General features: G+C 41.7%; 1 protein-coding gene across 2 annotated transcripts in view; it reads left to right on the top strand.

Annotated features, from left to right (window-relative positions):
* STX6 (syntaxin 6) overlaps positions 1–22,985 on the top strand; it is a 53,209-nt gene that overhangs the window by 16,303 nt on the left and 13,921 nt on the right. For both annotated transcript variants that reach the window (XM_039249317.1, XM_039249318.1), the window contains exons 2-6: positions 6,570–6,739; positions 9,240–9,334; positions 16,973–17,035; positions 20,632–20,757; positions 21,941–22,047. In XM_039249317.1, coding sequence (XP_039105248.1) covers positions 6,570–6,739; positions 9,240–9,334; positions 16,973–17,035; positions 20,632–20,757; positions 21,941–22,047 — 561 coding nt within the window. The remainder of the gene's footprint in view (positions 1–6,569; positions 6,740–9,239; positions 9,335–16,972; positions 17,036–20,631; positions 20,758–21,940; positions 22,048–22,985) is intronic.

Here is a 22,985-nt window from a genome sequence, read left to right as displayed (position 1 = left end):
ATGAGAATCCAGCTGTCTTCTGTTAAATCAGATATTAAAGAGATTTGCAAACATGTGAAAGAGTGTGAATTTTTAAGATATTATTTTGCAAAAACATTATGTTAACATGTAGTAAGTTCACGGTTATGTTTGATTACTGATATTTTTTTAAATGTGTTTGAATTTCTAATATGATAAGGGCAGTAGATAAATAATCCACATCAATTTAAGTTTTGGGGGTCTTCAGTAATTTTGAAGAGTGCAAAGGAGCCCTGACATCAAAAAAGTATATGGATTCTACTTAAGAGAATTTTATTTGAGCATCATGGTTGTGTTCTGGTGATGGAGAATGAGGTATGCCCTGGCCTGAGGCTTCTGTGCTTTAAGGCTTTTCGTTCTCAAAAAGGAATTTATATTAACTTTACAGAATTGGTAATTTTTTATATTCTTTAAAATGAGATATCATTATAGGTACCCTCTTTAAACTCTTGTCTTTTAGGGTCGCCTGGGTGGCTCAGTCAGTTAAGTGTCTGACTTCAGCTCAGGTCATGATCTCATAGTTCGTGGGTTTGAGCCCCACCTCGGGCTCTGTGCTGACAGCTCAGAGCCTGGAGCCTGCTTCGGATTCTGTGTCTCCTTCTCTCTGTTCCTCTGTTCACACTCTTTCTGTCTCCCTCTCAAAAATAAAGAATAAAAAAAAAAACAAAAAAACTGTCTTTTATTATCACAGATGATATTCAACACTTACAGATAAACCAGGTACCTCAGATTATGGGAAGATTTGTACCTCCTTCTCTACCAGATCCGCCAGAAACTTTACTAAAAATTAAAAACAGTGGATTTATATCTCACTGAGTTCGTCCTTCCAGCACTGGAAGTATAGTCTGATAGGGGAGGAACAATGAGAGCACTCTGCTAACTCGTAAACTGGGTGTTGAACATACCCGAAGATATGCACCGCCGGCCATGTAGCTCACTGATGTATGCAGCCTGGCCCAATGACACTCACCTTTCTGCTCTCATGAGTAGCATCAAACCAAAATATTATTGTCAGGCACTGTTCTTCATTTTGTGAGTGCTTTGACTTCTGGTACTTGAAACGTCAGAGAGAATAGGATGCATGGTTTCTTTCTTAAAGCTACCGATAGCAAATACCGTGAGTGTGTACCCGGAAGAACTGGTAAAGAAATCCTAGAAGGATCAAAACAGATCTCATAGTTTGGGTGCATGAAGATTATAATCTTTGTACGCAGGAGACCATATGATTATAAAATGATTCCCTTTTGGCTTTTATAAGTGATAGTATTCAATTACAGCATTTAAATTATGGATATTGGGGGTGCCTGGGTGGCTCGCTTAAGCATCTAACTCTTGATTTTGGCTCAGGTCATGACTTCACAGCTCTTGAGTTTGAGCCTCGCATTGGGCTCCATGCTGACACTGCAGAGCCTGCTTGGGATTCTCTCTCTGCCCCTATCCCCCCTTCTCTCTCTCTCTCTCAAAATTAATAAATACACTTAAGAAAATTATGGGTATTGGCCCATTGGTAGAGGGCAAAGTTTTGCTTATTTTTTTTTTAATGTTTATTTTTGAGGGAATGGGGACAGAGGATCCAAAATGGGCTCCATGCTGACAGCAGAGACCCTGATGTGGAGCTTGAACTCACCAACCACAAGATGATGACCAGAGCCAAAGTCAGACATTCAACTGATTGAACCATCTGGGCACCCTATTTTTTTGTTTGTTTTTTCTTTCCTAAGTCTGTCTTTTTTTTTTTAATTTTTTTAATGTTTTATTCATTTCTAGGAGAGAGAGAGAGAGACAGCGTGAGCAGGGGAGGATCAGAGAGAGAGGGAGTCACAGACTGAAACAGGCTCCAGGCTCTGAGCTGGCAGTCAGCACAGAGCCCGACGCGGGGCTCGAACCCACAAACCACGGGATCATGACCTAAGCGAAAGTCGGACGCTTAACCGACTAAGCCACCCAGGCGCCCCAAGTCTGTCTTTATCTGCACTTCCTAGAAGTTATATGGTGTCATTTTTACCACACCAATATAGACTGCTACCTCAAAAGTGGTTCGTCTTTTTTCAAATGTTTATCACATTTATTTATTTATTTTTCCAAGTTTTTATTTAAATTTCTGTTAACATACAGTATAATATTAGTTTTAAGTATAGAATTTAGTAATTTAATACTTACATACCACACCTAGTGCTCATCACAAGTGGCCTCCTTAATCCCCATCACCTACTCAGCCCACCTCCCCCCAACCTCACCCCCTCATCTCCTCTCTGGTAACCATCAGTTAGTGTCTATACTTAAGAGTCTGTTTCTTGGGTGGCACCTGGTGGCTCACTTTGTTAAGTATCCGACTTGGGCTCAGGTCATGATCTCACAGCTCATGAGTTTGAGCCCCACATCAGGCTCTGTTGCTGACAGCTCAGCGTGGAGTCTGCTTCACATTCTGTGTCTCCCTCTCTCTCTGCCCCTCCCCTGCTCTCTCTCTCTCTCTCAAAAATGAATAAACCTTAAAAAAAGAGTCTGTTTCTTGGTTTTCCTTTCTTTCTCCAGCCAAGTTCATTTGTTTTGTTTCTTCCACATAAGAGTGAAATCATGTGGTATTTGGTTTTCTCTGTTTCGCATAGCATAATACTTTCTAGCTCCATCCACATCAAATGGCAAGATTTCATTCTTTTTTATTCCACCACATCTTCTTTATCCATTCATCAGTTGATGGACATTTGGGTTCTTTCCATAATTTGGCTGCTATAACCAAATATGGAAATATATATTATTTCCATAATATAGCGCTGCTATAAACATTGGGGTGCAGGTATTGCTTCAAATTAGTATTCTTATATCCTTTTTAAAAAATTTTTTAGAAATGTTTTTTATTTATTTCTGAGATAGTGTGAGCAGGGGAGGGTCAGAGAGAGAGGGAAATACAGAATCCGAAGCAGGCTCCAGGCTCTGAGCTAGCTGTCAGCACAAAGCCCGATGCAGGGCTCAAACCCATGAGCCGTGAGATCATGACCTGAGCCAGAGTCAGACACTTAACTGACTGAGCCACCCAGGCGCCCCAGTATTCTTAGATCCTTTGGGTAAATACCTAGTAGTGTCATTGCTGATGATAGGATAGTTCTATTTTTAATCTTTTCAGGAACTGCCATACTGTTTTCCACCAACAGTGTAAGACGGTTCCCCTTTCTCTGCATCCTCACTTACACCTGCTTTTTTCCGTGTTGTTAATTTTAGCCATTCTGATTGGTGCGAGGTGATATCTCATTGTAGTTTTGATTTGTATTTCCCTGATGGTGAGTGATGTTGAGCATCTTTTCATGTGTCTGTTAGCCATCTGTATGTTTTCTTTGGAAAAATTTCTATTTATGTTTTCTGCCCATTTTTAAAATGTTTATTTATTTTGAGAGAGAGTGCTTGTGAAAGAGGGGAAGGGTCAGAGAGAAAGGGAGAGAAAGGATCTCAAGCAGGCTCTGTGCCGATAGCATAGAGCCTTACGTACGGCTGGATCTCACAAACCTCGAGATCATGACCTGAGCTGGAATCAAGAGTTGGACACTTAACCACCTGAGCCATCCAGGCATCCCATTTCTGCCCATTTCTTAACTGGATTATTTGTTTTTTGGATGTTGAGTTTGATAAGTTCTTTATAGATTTTAAATACTAACCCTTTATTAGATATGTCATTTCCAAATATCTTCCCCCATTCAGAAGATTGCTTTTTAGTTTTATTGTTTCCTTCACTGTGTGGAAACTTTTTTATATTGATGATGTTCCTATAGTTAATATTTGCTTTTCTTTCCGTTGCATCTGGAACAAGTAAGAAGTTGCTCTGGCAGCCAAGGTCAAAGACATTGCTACTTCTGTTCTCCTCTAGGATTTTGATGGTTTCCTGTCTCACATTTAGGTCTTTCATGCATTTTGAATTTATGTTTGGTCTTTCATCCATTTTGAATTTATTTTTTTGTGTGGTCTGAGAAAGTGGTCCAGGTCCATTCTTCTGCATGTTGCTGTCCAGTTTTCCCAACACCATTTATTGAAGAGACCGTCTTTTTTCCATTGGATATTCTTTCCTGCTTTGTCAAAGGTTTTCCATATGGTTAAGTGCATTTCTGGGTTTTTTCTTCTAGTCCACTGGTCTGTCTTTGTGCCCGTGTCATACCATCTTGATGACTACAGCTTTGTAATACAGTTTGAAGCTCAGAATTGTGAGGCTTCCGGCTTTGTTTTTTCTTTTTTAAGATCCCTTTGGCTATGCAGGGTCTTTTGTGGTGTCTTACAGATTTTAGCATTGTTTGTTCTAGCTCTGTGAAAAAGGCTGTTGATATTTTGATAGGGATTGCATTAAATATATAGATTGGGTAGTATAGACATTTTAACAGTATTTGTTCTTCCAATCCATTATCATGGAAGGGGGTGGGGGAGTTTCTAAAACCTTGTGACTATATCTAATTTGAAAGCATTCTAGATCATAGCACTTAATGACCTAGTTTCACTCTCTAAACAAGAAACACACTTACCTGCTATATGTATATTTTATACATGTATATATTTAAAGGTAATAATATTAGGAAATCCAATGAGATTTTAGATTTTAAGATGTCTCAGATTAAAGGACAAGTTACTAAATGGGAGAAGATATTTGCAAATGACATCTCTGATACAAGGTTAGTATCCAGAATATATAAAGAACTGATATAGTTCAACACTCAAAAAATAAATAATCCAATTTATAAAATGGGCAGAAGACATGAGCAGACATTTCTCCAAAGAAGACATATGGGTGGCCAACAAACACATGAAAAGATGCCCAACATCAGTCATCATCAGGGAAATGTAAATCAAAACTACAATGAGATATCACATCATGCCTGTCAGAATGGCTGAAACCAAAAGCACAAGAAATAGCAAGTGTTGGAGAAGATATGGAAAATAGGTACCCTTGTGCACTGTTGGTAGGAGTCCAAACTGGTGCAGCCACTGTGGAAAACAGTAGAGTGGTTTTTCTAAAAATTAATAATAGAACTACCCTACAATCTAGGAATTGCATTACTGGGTATTCACCCCCAAAATATGGAAGCACGAATTCAAAAAGATGCATGTACCCCTATGTTTGTTGCAGCCTTATAGCCAAATTGTGGAAGTAGCGCAAGTGTCCATCAATAGATGGATAAAGAAGATGTAGAATATCTACACAATGGAATATTATTCAGCCATAAAAAGGAATGAAATCTTGTCATTTGCAACCACATGGATGGAGCTAGTGAGTGTAATGCTAAGCGAAATAAGTCAGAGAAAGACAAATACCATATGATATCACTCTTATGTGGAATTTAAGAAACAAAACAAGCAAAGAGAAAAAACCAAGAAACAGACTCTTAACTATGGAGAACAAACTGATGGCTACTGGGGGGGGGGGGGGGAGTGAGAAATGGGGGAAACAGTGAAAAGGATTAAAAGAATACTGGGGCGCCTGGGTGGCTTAGTCGGTTGGGCGTCCGACTTTCGCTTAGGTCATGATCTCGCGGTTCGTGGGTTCGAGCCCCGCGTCGGGCTCTGTGCTGACTGCCAGCTCAGAGCCTGGAGCCTGTTTCAGTCTGTGACTCCCTCTCTCTCTCTGACCCTCCCCTGCTCACGCTGTCTCTCTCTCCTAGAAATAAATAAAACATTAAAAAAAAAAATTAAAAAAAGAATACTTACCATGATGAGCACTGAGTAATGTATAGGATTGTTGAATCACTGTATTATACACCTGAAACATATTAATATAACACTCTTTGCTAACTGCACTGGAATTTTATTTTATTTTTTAATTTTCTTTAATGATTTTTATTTATTTTTGAGAGAGAGAGTGTGAGCAGGGCAGGGGCAGAGAGAGAGGGAGACACAGAATCTGAAGCAGGCTCCAGGCTCTGAGCTGTCAGCAAGAGCCCGATCCAGGGCTCGAGCCCACAAACTGTGAGATCATGGCCTGGACCAAAGTCAGACACTTAACCGATTGAGCCACCCAGGTGCCCCAACTACACTGGAATTTTTAAAAAATTCTTTAAAGTCTCAGATGAAAATACTTACCTTCAAAAAGACTAGCTGTGTGAGTAACCCTTCCTCCACTCTTTTTACCCTCATCCCTCCTCCCTGCAAGGAAAGGGAAGCTGTATTACAACTTCTTTATGTGAATATAAAATATCACACCAAATGGCAACATGTGTGAATGTTAATGTTACTTTAGTTAAATTTGTAGGATTGCTTCTTCTAAGATTTTTAAGTATAGTCAATTGAGAGAAAAATTAAATTTTGTCCTTCTCAGGCAAACTTGACGTAGCTACTTAAATAATGACTGTTTTATTCCAAAATCCGCTGAGAACATAATACTAGGACTGGTATCTTTAAAGGTTTGAACTTTGATATTTGTTCATGAGGAGCCTTCTATAAACAGCTAAAAATACTTTTGGGAGCGGTGGTTACTGCAGATGGTGCATGATCACGGGTGTCCACTTAAGTCAGGCAGTAGTAACTTGTACATGGACCATGTTGTCTCTGATTTCCATCCTTTCCCTTCACCTTGATTACAGAGAGGTACAGAAAGCAGTCAACACTGCCCAGGGCTTGTTTCAAAGATGGACGGAGCTCCTCCAGGACCCCTCCACAGCCACGAGGGAAGAAATCGACTGGACCACCAACGAGCTGAGAAACAACCTCCGGAGTATAGAGTGGGATCTGGAGGACCTCGACGAGACCATCAATATCCTTCTCTGTGGTGCCCAGACCTCTGAGGTGGACAGAAAAACGAACACGTTTTTGTCCAGATGTCTCAATACATAGATGAGATATTTCCTTTTCTAATCAATTGATGTTGCTCTTCTTTGTAGCATGACATACTCGAAATAGTTGCCCAGTAAGCTAAGGGGTAGGGGCCACGTTCTTCTACAGTGCATGAGGGATCGGGCAGTGTGGCGACAGTGTAGTGTGGTCATAAGCTCGGACCCTGGAGTCAGATTGTGTGTTCAAGTCCTGACCCCACCAGTTACTAACTGTTTGACTTTGAGCTCGTTGTTCTCTGCTTCAATTCTCTCTTCAGTAGAAAGTTAGGATAATAGCAGTACCTAACTCGTAAGGTTGTTGGAAGTGTAGCAGGCAGAGTATGGAGCCTGACACACAGTGAGCTGCTGTGTTAGCAGTCATTACATAGACGTGTATACACGCCAGTGTTATACGTTATCAATTAGAAATCAAAAGAAAATCCTTTTGTGGACTGTCTTTCTCCCATTCAAGAGGTGATGCCACAATGCCAGTGTCCATTGGAGAGGCATTCTGTACCGTCCAACTGCATTTAGTAAAAGCAGGTCTGTTACATTCAAGTCATGCTGTTGATGTTAAATAAGTGCACTGACCTGACTGACGAACCAGAGAACTGTAAAAGCTGAACTATACGGCCTTTTTTCAGGTGGAAAAATTCCCAGCGAATCAACAATGTTGACAGTGTGCCATCTGCATGTTCTCAGTTCTCTTTTGTTCTTTCCTGAAGTGTGATCTAGGGAACTGGCTTTCGTCAGAGTCACTCCATAGCACGGGTTCATATGCAGTTGATGTGTGGAGTACATAATCGATACATATTTCTGTTCATAATAACCCTGGGTACCTTTTGAATTATTAGTTTTAGAGTTTATTGATTTTTTTTGAGAGAGAGAGTGAGTGCATCCACAAGCAGGGGAGGGGCAGAGAGAGAGGAAGAGAAAATCCCAATCTGATAGTGCAGAGCCCGATGTCACGCCAGCGTTATACGTTGTCAATTAGAAATCAAAAGAAAATCCTTTTGTGGACTGTCCTGAACTGAGGTCAAGAGTCAGTCGCTTAACTGACTGAGCCACCCAGGTGCCCCTGCCCTTGTATATTATTTTTTAAAAAAAAAAGTGTGTTCTTTCAGATTAGTGGAAGAAAATATGTGAAAGGGTGGGATCAAAGGCACAGGTGCAGGAAGGTACGTTGTCCCTTGAGATGGAAGAGAAGATTGGAGAGACATTATGAGAGAAAGAGGAGATACTGCAGGTTCAGTTCATAGAAGTGATGTCTATGCTAGACTGTATTCTGTTAAGTGTGCAATAGGATTTTGTCTGAAAACAATGTACATACCTTAATTTAAAAACACTTTATTGCTGGGGCGCCTGGCTGGTTCAGTTGGTAAAGCACATGACTCTTGATCTCGGGATTGTAAATTTGAGCCCAAGTTGGGTGTAGAGATTATTTAAAAATAAAATCTTTAACATAAAAATACTTCATTGCTGGAGAATCCTAGTCATCATCTGAGCTTTCAGTGAGTCATAATCATAGATCACCATAACTAATATAATAGTAAAAAAGTTTGAGATATTGCTAGAATTACCAAAAGGTGACACAGAGACACAAAGGGAACAAATGCTGTTGGAAAAGTGGCACCTATAGACTTTCTTGACACCAGGTTGCCACAAACCTTCAATTTATACAAAACACAGTATGTGCTAAGTGCAGTAAAGCAAAGCACAAGAAAATGAGGTATGCCTGTTTTCATCATTCATTCAGCAGACAGTCACTGAGCGTGCCATGTGCTGGGTATTTTGTTAGGTACGGGGTATGGATTGATAAGCAGAACAGTGTACCAGCCCTCATGGAGTTTATGGTGGGGAGTATTGAGGAGCTCTGGGGACAGGGGAACAGACATTAATCAGAATAACACAAATATCTATTTGCAGAAGTACAGAGAGCCATGCAAATGTCTGACGGGGCAGCAGGACCAGGCTGGGGGTGCAGAGGTCAGGGGAGGCTTCACTGAAGAAGCCTCCATCTCTGGATTCATAAGCAGGGTCAGCTTCTGGCCGTAAGAGGAATGGTTTAGAATAGCCAATGAAAAAGGCTTTCAGAGCTGTCATGGGAAGGGTGATCTGGAATCAGGATAGATTAGATATGAAGCGCTGCAGGTCTTTGGAAGAGCCCAGCTCAGCTGTGGTCAGACAGCCGTGGATGTATAGTGAACCCAGTCAGCAGGGGCTGTTTCTTAACCTGGAGGGTCTTTTCCACTTTGAGGCACAGAGATCCCCCATAGCTGTGGGAAGAGAAAGTTTGAGAATGATCTGTGTCAGGCTGCCTGTGTTTTCAGAAACATTGAGCCAGATTTTATTGCTTGCCCGTGAGAGATTCTGTGGTTTAACATGGTGTTGTTTGATAGGCTTTTGATGATAAAATTGCTTTACCTTGACTCTTTGACCCACGCATAGTTGAAGCGAACCCTCGGAAATTCAACCTTGATGCGACTGAATTGAATATAAGAAAAACATTCATCACAAGCACTCGGCAAGTTGTCAGGGTAAGGAATATGATCTCATTGTGTTATTTGTGTGAGAAGTAGCCAGACTGCTCAGAGCTCTTCTTAATTGTAAACTCTGAAACCACTTGTTAGTGTGGCTAAATGCCGATTTCCATCATAATGTCCTTTTGATTCATATAAATAAAGAAATTTGTTATTAGTATTGCCAGGCGTATTTCTTGGAGCAAAAATGAGAGAGTAGATGCCTGGCCCTGGGGAAGTTACTTTAATGGTGTCCTACTTGGCCACAGCTCTCAGTCCTTCAAACCTCATATTTACTGTGTTTTGGGACAAAAGGAAGAATTAGCATTGTAGAAACCATTTGGTTTCTTGACTGATTGGTAATCTCTTTGCATTGTGTAGAGTGACTCTTACCAGGTTTGGATAGCGGCCTCTTCCACCATCTGAATTGCTTCTGGAACTTTTGCAACCCGTGTTACTGACATTTCCATATACAACTGCTTGACAGCCTTTCGGGAGCTGTCCAGAGCAAGCATCCACCAAGAGTGTTAAAAACCAGTCTAAGTGAACAAATCTTTAGTCTCAAATTATATAGCTAATAATCTATGGTTAAAAAAAAAAAAAAGAACTAAGAGAAAATATCATTTAAGTCAAATCCTATATCCTTGAGATACGTTTGTATTTTGAAACTATATGGCTAAGCCGTTTGATTAGCATAACTAGATGTAAGAGAACCAGCTGTCTTTAACATATGTACTAGAAAGCAGCTTCCTTGAATAAAAAGATTTGGGATCATACCAGCGCTAACATATGGCTTTTTAAGAGTCATCTTAGGCAGGAACCTTGCTATGTGTTTGCCAAAGACTTTATGTCATGTGATTTCCTTTTGAAATTATTTCAGATGGTAGGTTATCACTGAACTTTAACTATTTTTGTTTCTTCTTTTATTCATTAGTTGCCTTTCTATATACATATACCTAAATTGTGTTTAAATAAGACCATACTTTAAGGGGTCCCATCTTTTTTATATTCCTCTAGGGTAAATCCCCAATTATTTATCTGATAAATACAGTTTGCTTTTCTATTTTTTGTAATAGATTTTCTAAAAGACACTTCTGTAGATGTTAGTATTTAAATGGTGCCTTGCAGTGAAGTGTATATCCCTGACCTCAGTCATTGTATCTTTTCTTTCTGCAAGATAGTACTGCTTGTAAATTTTGCAAATTGAAATTCAGAGGTAAGTATATTGAAAGTTAAGTTAATTGGTATAATTAGTTGGAAGTAGAAACTGAAGTTCACTTTCTAATATTTTAAAAGCCTTTTATTTAAAGTGTATTCTTTGAAAGAAGTATTTAAAATCCAGTCCATACTTCACAATGTTGCCGCCCTTCTAGAGTTGAGGTCTAAATCATACTCAACTATATCATCCAACTGAGTATTGTAGAGTTTTTAATCATTCTTGTTTTAATTGTGACTCATTTTTGGAGGACTGTGACTAGTTGTAGGTTAACAGTACCTATATGAGCATTTGCTGGTCTCATTTTATTTTTTGTAAACAAAAATTTTTTTCACATTTATTCGTTTTTTGAGAGACAGAGTCAGAGCACGAGCAGGGGAAGGGCACTGAGAGAGGGAGACACAGAATCCAAAGCAGGCTTCAGGCTCTGAGCTGTCAGCACAGAGCCAATGTGAGGCTCGAACCCACCAACTGTGAGATCATGACCTGAGCCAAAGTCAGACGCTCAACCAGCTGAGCCACCCAGGCGCCCCTGCTGGTCTCATTTCAATAAATGGGATTAGTTATTTATTAATAAATAATTAATAACTTCTAATTGAAATCCTTTCAGAAGAGAATGAGGTAGTAATGATGCTAACTTGAATTTTTTTTTCTTAAAGCACCCTGTGTTGATGAATTATTATTGTATTTAGCTAGGTAGTATTTGCAGGTTTTTCAAAAATGTTTATTTATTTATTTTGAGAGAGAGAAAGCTAGTACACGCAGGGGAGGGGCAGAGAGAGAGGGAGAGAGAGAGAATCCCACCCACGCTCCTTACTGACATGGGGCTCCGACCCATGAACCGTGAGATCATGACCTGAGCTGAAATTAAGAGTCAGATGCTTAACCTACTGAGCCCCTAGCAAAGCAGTATTATATACCGAGATCTCTGGGTTCTAGTTGGAGGAGATGGAGTGGGATCAGAGAGTTAGCAGATTTCGGAAAAGAAACCGAAGACCAAGCTCAGGTTTGGGATTTGTATATCACAAGCTTACATAAAGTCTTCTGTTACCATTATCAGTATGTTTTCATTTATTTGCTTCAAAAGGAGTATCTTTGGATCCACAGTTGATGCTTTCTCCTTCCTAGGCAGGAAAGTTGGTGACACATGGTACATTTGTGTATGCGTGTAGTTGTTCTGTCAGAAGAATTACATCTTTCTCTTGTTTTTCCTTGAAATTCATGTCCATTGGCTTTGCTTTTCGAAGCCTCCCTGGTTTCAAGAGTCGTTTGTGTGTGTTTTTCCCAAGTGTATTGTAAGTTTGTGTCATTTTTACTAAGTTCTGCTGGCAGTTTTTTTTTGAAGAAATAAAAAATATTCTTTTTTGTGTATAAATAGTCTTTGATAATTTTGAAGTAATCATTTTTACATTTGTGGGGGCACCTACACATCGGAGATCTTGCATGTGAGATCTTTGTGTTGTGGAAATGTGTTCCAGAAGTGACTTCGTGTTACCTTAGTAGCAGAAGGTTTTTCAGTCTATGGCAGAGGAACTGGGAATGAACTGTGAGGAGACCTGCATTCTGGGCTCATCTCTGACCTTAATAAGTCTTCATCATGGCTAGTCATTTAGCCTCTCTGGCTGTTTTCTTTATCAATTAAATGATCAAATGGTCCTCACAGACATTCTCTAACTTTCAAAGACGATGAGAACTGTACGCCTTTGCAAAAAAAAATCCAACTTGTTCCAACCCAAGAATTGTTTCCATGTCATTATAAGTCAAGATAGACATGATTAACCAAAAAGGGTGAGGTGTGCAGTGTGGACAGAGATGACATTGGGGTGTGTGACCTCTCAGTGGGAAGTACTGGCATGTATGGTGTCCCGTTCACGCAGTTTGGAAGACACCATGAAATGGGAACAGGAGCATAAGTAACCAGGACATTTATTGTTGTTATTGGCAGATGAACCAAATTGTATTGGTACTCACTACTTCTTGACCGCTGGTTCTAAACTTCATGTGTTAGAAAGAAGATGACTGATGACCGTTTTGGCCGGACAGGTTGTTACAGAATGCTTAACAGTGTTCAATGACTCAGCTTAAAATCCCAAATCCTAATGTCTGATAACTTTTAACGTAGTAGAAACAAATGCTGACTAGGAGTAAAAGCCTGGCCGCTTTACCTGCTGTCGTGGCCATCAGGACACACGCCACACAGTCATTGAAGGAGTCACTTGCTGTCAGGGCTAATGGCCCCTCCACATATATTTTAGTAAGCAGAAAACCTAAAAACCTGGAACTTTTAGGTACATATTTCATGAAAGCAATACATGTTCATAAAAAAAAAAGTTTTATAAGAGGAGAAAATAGAAAAAAGAAATCTAAGCTCAAAATAATAAACACAGAACTTTGTTATATTTTCTCATAGTCATTTTCTTTCCAGTGCATGACAGTTGGATTTTTACACAGCTGTGATCATACTGTTAAGCAATCATAAGTATTTTGTATTTGACTTTTTAAAATTAAAAGTAATTCATACTTGGCTGCTTTTATTTTTTTTTATTTTATTATTATTATTTTTTTTACAAATAGTTTATTGTCAAATTAGTTTCCATATAACGCCCAGTGCTCATCCCCACAAGTGCCCTCCTTCTATGCCCATCTCCCCCCTCCCCCCCCACACCCATCAGTCCTCAGTTTGTTCTCATCATTCAAGAGTCTCTCATGGTTTGCCTCTCTCCCTCTCCCCCACCATTTCCCCCCTTCTTCTCCCCCATGGTCCTCCATTAAGTTCCTCCTAATCCTCCTATACGTGCAAACATATGGTATCTGTCCTTCTCTGCCTGACTTATTTTGCTCAGCATAACACCCTCAAGGTCCATCCATGTTGCTACACGTGGCCAAATTTCATCCTTTCTCATTGCATACTTGGCTGTTTTTTTAAATGCAAATAATTTTGCTGGATGAGAAAGGTAAACAAAAAGCCCTTCCATTCTGTAATTCCCTTCCCTGGAAATAATCACTGTTAGCAGTTTTACATATTTCCTCTAGTCATTATATGACATTGAAATGGACTCTTAAAAGAAATGGAGTATTAGGCTGAGTTTACTCTAAGTTACTAGTCTCTTCTTGGAAAATGCTGCTGATTTCTGTTTTTCTTTCCTATTATAAATAGCATTGCAGCATACATCTTTGCTTTTTTCTGGTATATATTTTATATATATATTTAAGATTTTATTTTTAAGCAATCTTTATACCACTGTGGGACTCCAACTCACAACCCTGAGATCAAGAGCTGCATGCTCTCCTGACTGAGCCAGCCAGGTACCCCTTTTATATTGTTTTCTTAAAATAAATCCTAATAATGGAATTGCTAGGTCAAGGTCATGAATATTTGATACAAATATCAAGGCTCCTGATACAAAATGTCAAGTTTTTTCAGTTAGTCCAGTTTACTTTCCAGCCATTGTTCTAAAGCAGCAGGGTTTTTTTTTTTTGCATTTTTATTGAAGTATAACAATAGAGAAAAGTGCATGTATCCCACGTATACAACTTTTGTAAACTGATCACAGCCATGGAAGCATTCCAGAACATTCTAGAACATTCCAGAGCATTCCCAGCACCCCTAGAAACCTCCTTGTGCTCCTTTACAGTCTCTACTCCCCTGTTCACTGTCCTGACTTCTAACAGCAAGAACACATTCTACAGATAAAGTTCAAAGTTTACTTGAACTTCAGTTATTTTTTTCATCATGCTTGGATACATGTTGATATTTTCATTATGCAAGTAGTGTTCATTGTTTTTAAAAAAAGACTATCATAACATGTATTAAGTGCATTTTTAAAGCATATATTATCCCACCAGTGAACATTTCAGATATTTGCTCTGCATAGTTAATAGTATATATGGAATTGTACTACTCATATTGTTTGATTGAATATCAGACTGTCCTCTTGAGCTCTAAGTGATAATTAGGAGCCCAAAGTCTGTGAGATAATAGGTGATGGTCTCAGTTTCAGGCCGCTCATATCTAGAGCAGAGCAGCCCAACTTCAGTGTTCATAATCCTCACCTGGGGGCTTGTTCACTGTACCTTAGAGTCTGCTTTAGTGGGCCTGGTGGGGATCCAGGGACTTGAATTTTTAACACCACCCCTGGTGACTGACTCAGGCAGATCTCACACATTTAAAAAACATGGCTTATACCACCAAATTTCCTTTTTTTAAATATGCCAATATCTATATTTTCATGGTGTGTGCCTTTTTTTTTTTTTAACTAAGTATATTTTTCTCAATTTTTATGGGTGGCCTTTTTTTTTTTTATACTTTTGAGGTTTATGAACAGATGAAGTAGGTAGAGAATCCTAGAATTCCTGGGTGAACTGGACTCTAGATGGAATACCCGTCGGATGTGCTACCTACTCAGTGTCATTGCCAAGAGCTCAGGTAGCCTCTTGTTGAGGACCCCCAACAGAGGGGGTTTGCTCTTTCTGGATGCACTCTTATGTGGGGCAGCACTGGGAGGGACATTGTGACAGGTTATAGTAAAATGATGTCTTTACTTTCACTCTGCTGGATTAACATTTTTTTTTCTGCAGAGTAACTGAAGTGATTGTCTAAAACATGATCCAGAAAACTCCATAGCCTTGCTTAAAATACTTTAAGGCTTCCCATTTGCCTTTGCACAGGGCCTACAATCTATGGCCCATGAGATCTAAGAACAGTTTTACATTTTTTAAAGGATAGTTAGAAATCACACGCACACACACATAACAAAGAGTGTATGACAGGGGCTGAATATTTAATATTTACTCCTTTACAAACAAAGTTTGTCAAACCCCTGCCTCAGAATAAAATCTAAGCAGCCTGAAGGGCCTGCACGTTTAGCCAACCTGCTCTTTTATCCCCTAGCCCCAAACGTGCGGTTGGCTCCTTGAGCCACCCTGGCCTGCTTTCTCAAGAGCCAAAGGTACTTAGCTGTTTCCCGCCTCCAGGTTTTTGTATTTGCTGTTCCCTTTGCCCAGATTTCTCAGCCTTTAGTTCTTTCTGTGGTTGACTCATTCTTGCCCTTCAGGTCTCGATTCCATTGTCACCCCCATCCTTCTAGAGCGGTGTCCATTACCCACTCAGTTCCAGTCCTGTTTATTCCCTTCCTTCCCAACACAGCAATCACTTTGTTGACTTGTCTGTGGGATTACTCTTTGCTTCTCTCCACCACAGTGTTGGCTCCATGTGTGCAGGGGCCTGGCCTGTGTTGCTTGCTCACTGCTGTACGTGGGAACGCATGAGGCTTTAGTGAGCATTTGGCGAACGTGAGAATGGATGCTCGGAAAGTTGAAGCAAGGTGGTTATTATTCAGACTCCCCACGGTAGGAATTAGGAAAACCGTGGCGCTGTCTGATCTGCTGTTCAGTTGTCATGAGTCTTGGAAGAAGTTTCTGAGAGCCTAATAACTCAACATTTGCATCTATAGAATAGCCTTCTTGCCAACAGAAAATTTTAAAGTTATTTTGGCAGCCTTTATTTTTTTAAAGACAATTTGTATTACAGTAATCTTATTCAGTTCAAATAATTTTAAAGTATATTGGGTTGTGCTTAAATATAAGGAAAATCGCTTATATTTAATCAGGTGTTTTACTGCAGATTAAGTAATGGGTCAATTCATTTTTCTTTCCATATAAAATTATTTTTTAATGTTTTGTTTATTTTTGAGAGAGACAGAGCATGAGCAGGGGAGGGGCAGAGAGAGAGGGAGACACAGAATCCGAAGCAGGTTCCAGGCTCTGAGCTGTCAGCACACTTAACTGACTGAGCCACCCAGACGCCCCTTTACAAAATTATTTTTGATATTGTTCTGGAAATTCACTCTCGGGTTACAAATAGTCTATACTTCACATGAATCAAACTCAGAAATAAAATAAAATAGAACACTAGGAAGTATTTTCTGGTGTTTAATGGTAGGTATACTTAATCCTAAAGTGCATGACTTTTCACATGTATTTTGTTTGAATATCCTAGCCCTTGAGCACAGGCATTTGAGTTTGCGTTCGAGAATTGCCATTTACTATGTGACCTTAAGAAAGTATCTTAGCCTTTGTAGATCTCAATCTCCTCACCAGTAAAATGGAAATATACCAGCTTCACAGGATCATTGTAAAATTCAGTGATAAATATAAGTGTTCGGTGGTGCTTCTGGCCTGTGGTTGGTACCCAGGAATTCCTAGCTTCCTTCCCGTCTTCCTATTTAAATTTAGTATCCAGGTTATGCCCTTCTAAGGCAATGTCAGTCCCTCTGTTTTATTTCCTTTATTTTTGAGACTTAAAAGCTAAAGAGTGCTGTCGTTTTGCTTCAAAAATTACATAATAACGTACGTGCATTTTGCTAGCATGTAAAGTATTAACTATGATTTTGTTTAATCTGAGGATATTCATTTGTTTTCTGGTCTCCTTACCTCATTAGGACATGAAGGATCACATGTCCCCTTCCTCTGTGCAGGCATTAGCTGAACGAAAAAACAGACAGGTGAGTAAACATCTGAAAACACAACATTGGCCAAAGAAAAGAGCATGGTTAGATATTTTTAATGAAAAAATGCTGACATCTGTGTATCGTGTGCTCGGGCAGAGGACATGTACCTGCTGAGCCTGGAGTGAGGCCGGCAGGTGTGAGAAAGTCTGGTCGGCTGCCCTCCCCTCCCTCGCACCCTCTGGCTGTCTCGTCCGGGCTCGCGTAGCTGCCTCTGCTTATCCTTGTATCCCCCGCCATGCAGCCTTTATTCCGGATATGCGCGTGCTCCTTGTGCAAGGCCCTGTTAGGTGCCGTAATTGCTCCGTTTCCTGTCTTCCTGTCTTTTTCTTTGCTGGACCCCACGCTCCTTGAAAGGGAGGAACAATTTGTGTCACAGGCTGTTTTTAAATCTCTGGCTGCTATTACATTGCCTGTAGAACTTACTCGACATCTAATGAGTGAAATTTTATGTAAAGACACTGAAGGAAACTGAAATGTATGTTAAATTAGTGTAACATGTTAATTTAAACCTTTCATCATTTTAAGTATTTATTTTTATTTTATTAGTTTTTTAATGTTTATTTTTGAGAGAGACAGAGCGTGAGTGGGGCAGGAGCAGAGAGAGAGGGAGAAACAGAATCTGAAGCAGGCTCCAGGCACTGAACTGTCAGCACAGAGCCCGATGCGGGGCTCAAACTCACGAACCGTGAGATCATGACCTAAGCTGAAGTTGGACGTTTAAACAACTGAGCCACCCAGGCGCCCCTTAAATATTTTTTTGACGTGAGGTCCAGTTTTTATTAGTTATTACAGATACATCATGAAACCTAATTTCAGAAACCAACACACAGATAATGACATATCAAAAATAAAAGCTACAGGAGACCAGTCCTTGAATTTTAGGTATCTTTTTAAAATTAGATGCTTTTGATAGAAATTCCTTTCTGACTAATAAAATAAAATCGTTTTAAAAAATGTATAACAGTGGCACCTGGATGGCTTAGTCGGTTAACCGCCTGACTGGATTTTGGTTCAAGTCATGATCTCAGTTTGTGAGGTTGAGCCATATGTCTCTGCACTGTTAGCACAGAGATTCTCCTGGGATTCTCTCCCTCTCTCCCTCTCCCTCTCCCTCTCCCTCTCCCTCTCCCTCTCCCTCTCCCTCTCCCCTTCTGCCCTATACCCTCCCCCGCCAAATAAATAATATATATATACACACACAAACACAACAGTTGCCTAAAATTTAGACTTAATTTCAATTCTGTTCAGATTCCATAAAGTTACCAATAGTCCATTTAGTATACTATTAACTCAAGAATCAGATCATCATTTTTAACTAACTAGGAATCAGTAATTCCTTACTTTGTACCTGTGGGTATTGACCCACTTAATTTTGAAAACAAGTATTATAAGAGCTCAAAGAAAGGGAGGGGGCTCTCCAGATATCACCCAACTTAATTTTCCTGTTTCCTTTCTCATATTTCATTTTTCAAGTCATTGTTGTGTTTTATTTTCTTCCTGTCTACCTCCCTTCCTCTTAACAGTGCAGCGAGGAAAAGCCAGTAGTTGACCTGGTCCATCTGGCACTAGCTCTTGGAAGAGGCCGAGGGTATGGCCACGGCTGGCTAGTTTCAAAGTTCCCTTTTTGTCTCCACTTCAGCTCACAGAAGCTGAGTCACCTGAGGTAGTTGTGACAGTGAGATAGCGAACTCTTGGCCTCCAGCACCCCGAACTTGAATTATTTTATTCCCTAGAGAGTAAACGTTGAGCTGACATAAATAAAACGTGTATAGTTACACATTGCCTTTCCAAGTATGGACTGGAATTTTGTTTTCAGTGTTGTGTGAAACGTCATAGAGTCACAGATTCTCAAAGAATGGCGGTGCCGGTTTTCTGTAAGCACTCAGGCAGGCATTCGGCCTCACCGCTTCTTGCCAGGACCAGGTGCTGTGCTACCCCCTGCTGAGCCTCCAGCTCTGGCACCTGCACACAGGCTGGTCGTCTGGTGCCCTGGGCCCTCGCCGTCTCCTTCCGCAGCCAAATAAATTCCTGGAAGTCAGACTGAGGAAATCTAAGCTGCTTCACAGTAAAGCACAGATGACTGTTAATGTCATGACATATGTCCACCTGAGTGTAGACCATGGATAGGCTAGAAAGGATAGTCCTGACTGTGGCCCCAGGAGCAATGATGCACTATATATAGCCTTTTTCTGACCTTGAAAAAATTGTCACTAGGCCCCTGTGCCCTCTGCAGAGATGGTTAGCGTCTTCGGCTCAGAAGGAGCAGAATCTTTCCAACTTGACAGCCCCACGATCAGGGCAGAGCAGGGCCATCTTCACAGGGCCTCGGGTCTGCTTCCTCTAGAGGCCAGGTCACCTCTAGTCCCTTGGCTGGACTGAGGCCAAGGCTTGCCGGAGGCTCTCCTGCGTCCTGGTTCCCTTCTCATTACCACCTCAGAACTTAGGCTCTGCCTCCGGAGCCTCGCCAAGCTCAGTCCCTGAATTGTGGCCGTTTGACCCAGTTCAGCTCTGAGCACCAGGCAAGGTGGTCCACGTCAGTCCCAAGGGGCTAGTGAAGGGCTTTTCAGACAGAGAACCAGGTGATCAGGCTTTTAACAGCTCTGGAGATAAACAGTACCTGGTCAGAAGATCTGGCAGCCGCACAAGGGAAAGAATCTTTGTCAGCAGCATCTTCTGGCTCTTTATGCAGGGCTGGTGCGAGCAGTAACTTTGACCAACTAGTCAGACAGGCTTGTGGGGCTCGCAGTCAGAGCCCGCAGCCAAGAATGAGTTCTCCCATGCCTGGTGGGCCCCGTCATGTTGCAGAGACTTATCCTTTTTCCAGGCTTATCCTGTTCTGGCTACAAACTTCCTTGAATTCATATTGGGAAATCTGACCCTGGTGAAGAGCTCTGACTTCAGGACCAGCACTTGCCTGGGTTACAGGATCAGAGACTCCTTTGTGGCCATTTCTGCCCATGAAGCAACCCCCAGGTCCTATCTGGGGAGCCTGTAGCCTTTTAGTTCAAGTTGAAGGGCACTGGGATTTGTGTATGGGTTACCTTGAACAGACAGCGGTGGTTCTTGTGCCTTCTGTGTACGAGAGGCTGTGGCTTAGCTTCTTGTCCTACTAGGGAACTCTTCTCACCTCCTTCCAAAAAAAAACCCCAGAAACTTCCCTGGCTCACACTTGAATAAAAAGGATTCTAGATCTGTGGAATCAGACTAGACCCTATGAGGCTCTGGTGAACTTCCCAGGGTGTTAGGAAGGGCTGGCCTAAAGAGACTGAGGGTTTGTACTTTATGAAGCAGTGTACAGACGGGTGCTTGTTGGTTTCAAGTTGACATTTATTTGCATTTTAATGGGACCAAAGGCCATTTTTGAGACCCATTGGGAAAGCTTGGAGGCAGCGGGTGCCCTTCCCGGCATTCCTGAAATTGTGCCACGCAGGCACCAACCTACACCACCACACAAAGGGCCGACCCGGTGGAAAATGCACTGTGAGCAGTATGAGAACTCTTTATGTCGCTGCAGCGGAGCGTGTGTGCACATAGTAATGGCTTGTCCCCACCCCTCCCCCGCCCGGCTGCCCCCTGCCCCGCTGTCACAGGCACTGCTAGGGGACAGTGGCGGCCAGAACTGGAGCGCTGGAACGACGGAGAAATACGCGCGCCTCGACCGTGAGCTCCAGTTGGCCAACTCCCATTTCATCGAGGAGCAGCAGGCGCAGCAGCAGGTACCCAAGACCCGCGGGGGGCGCTGGGAGCCAGGGTGCCCCCCACCCTCCAGTTCCTCTGCCAGCCAGGGGCTCATCCTGCGTCCGCACGTGCCCTGGACCTCCTTCACAGCACGACCTTGTTGAGAGATCCAAGCTTGATTAGATCTCTCAGGAAAAGCTGACCAGACATCCTCAACTGTCAGACAAGGCCCCTGATTTAAAAAAAAAAAAAAACCACACACAGAAAACTAGCAACTTCTTTCCCTACCTCTACTTGTATACTCCGTTTTTTTGTTCATTTCAACAAAGGCACTTTCAGAAAAATGGAGTCCTTGTGTTTTCATTGAAAATTATTTTGAGTTCCATTATATGTAAAGTGATTGCTCTGGCGGAGGTTATACAGCAGAAGGGAAGAAAGGTGGCTTATGTTCACATTGTTGCTTTTGATATGTAGCTGTATTTTAAAAAGGAAGCTGATAACAGTGTATCTGGGGATTTGAGGGTTTTCTGTGCATTGAAACTACTGGTGCTTAAATATTAAGCTGTACGTATACATGTAGGATTGTGTGTTCTCTTTCCATTAGCATCCCTGTTTAACCAGTTGTCTACTTAAATTGCCGTTAATCAAGTAAGCTTTTGTTATATATAAAAAAAAAGAGGAGGCCACAGCACAATTAAAAGTAATTATCACTTAGTGGCTGTCCTTGAGACAGCTCACCGCCACAGGGCCGCCTCTTGGTTTGTCTTTGAGCAGGAAGGAAAGGACTCTATGTGCAGCGTTCCCACATTCAGATTTGCCAGGCTGTCTCTCGTAGTTAGGCTGTGGCAGTCTGTTGTGGACTGAGACCTTGACCCTGGCCTGGGCTTCCTCTTCCCAAATACCCGGTGGCTTAGTGGTGATCGCATAGGTGCTTTTGGCCCCGTGTTGGACTCGAGCCAAGCAGCGCCAGTCCCCCGTGGTGGCTTCAGGGCCTGCTGGCTGTTGACGAGTTGGATCAGCAGGCGGTATCAGGGGCCTGACAACCCAGCCTTTGGAGCAGTGTGTTCTCAGAGGCGATGGTCTGCTCCTTGGATTTCTGGGCTTTGCTTCTGAATGAGAATTGTCCCAAGTTGGCAAAGATGCGAGCAGCTGCTAGTGTACCGGGATTGGAGCCAGGTAAGATGGGTCCTCACTGCTTATTTCCCATTTCCCTGGCACCAGCTGATTGTGGGGCAGCAGGATGAGCAGTTGGAGCTGGTCTCCGGCAGCATCGGGGTGCTGAAGAACATGTCCCAGCGCATCGGAGGGGAGCTGGAGGAGCAGGCAGTGTGAGTATGGACGCGCCCCTCTTGCTGCAGGGAAGCTGAGGGACAGAGCCATCCTCAGAGACCCCTAGAAAGCCCAACAGTTACATGGCTATTGAAACCAAAAGCTGTTTTCCATATAGCTGCACTTCATTCTGGCTTGCAGACTAACCTCCCCCATAGAGGCTGATGTATCAGATAACATTTTCAACAAGGTTTAGGCAGAGTTATTCCCATGATTAGTGTTACACCTTGCAAAAACAGATCCAGACGACTCTGAGCGGATTCTTGGAGTGTCCCGATGAATGGGAGCATGAGACGGATCTGGCTTTTGTAACCTTCCTGGGATTTGGGTCCCGAGGAAGATAGGACATGAGCTGACCTCACATCATCACCCCTTGACTCTTCTGCTCTATCCAATAAAACTTGCTTTGCATCTTAATCTTTATGAAAAAAAGTTTATAAATTTAACCTCAATAAAAAATCTTCCCTCTCAAAACTAAAAAAGTGAACACAGAGCAAACAAGAAAAAACAACTGGGTTTATTTGGTTTTCCCTCGGCACAGTCTCCTTTTGTGCTTGGAAGTATGACCCCAAAAGCATCGTTCTAAAATGGGTTCATTTCACAAATTTTTTTTCTCTGAAAAAATAAGACCATCTACTAGGATATTTCAGAACCTCTCCAGCTTCTTAATTAAGTTCAGCATATTCGTTTGTTCTTCATAAATTCAAAGTGGGCATCTGCTCTGCTGGAGGTCTTGGGTGTTGACAGAGGAGTGAAAGAACAGACCATCTTTGCCCTCAGAGAGTTTACCATTTACTGCGTAGAACGGATGTTCTACAAATGGTGAGAGTCATTAAGTGGTGACAGAGAGGTAAGAGGTGACGGAGAAGTAAGGGGGAAGGACATGGGACCTTGGGAGCCCTCACTTAGCACAGGCTGCAGACCTGACTTAGCCCAG

The sequence above is a fragment of the Hyaena hyaena genome, unplaced genomic scaffold (genome assembly GCF_003009895.1).
Source record: "Hyaena hyaena isolate Hyena2069 unplaced genomic scaffold, ASM300989v1 scaffold_337, whole genome shotgun sequence".
In the NCBI taxonomy this organism is placed as follows: domain Eukaryota; kingdom Metazoa; phylum Chordata; class Mammalia; order Carnivora; family Hyaenidae; genus Hyaena; species Hyaena hyaena.
The sequence above is the reverse complement of the archived record's forward strand: the minus strand, read 5'-3'. Positions and strand labels throughout refer to the sequence as shown.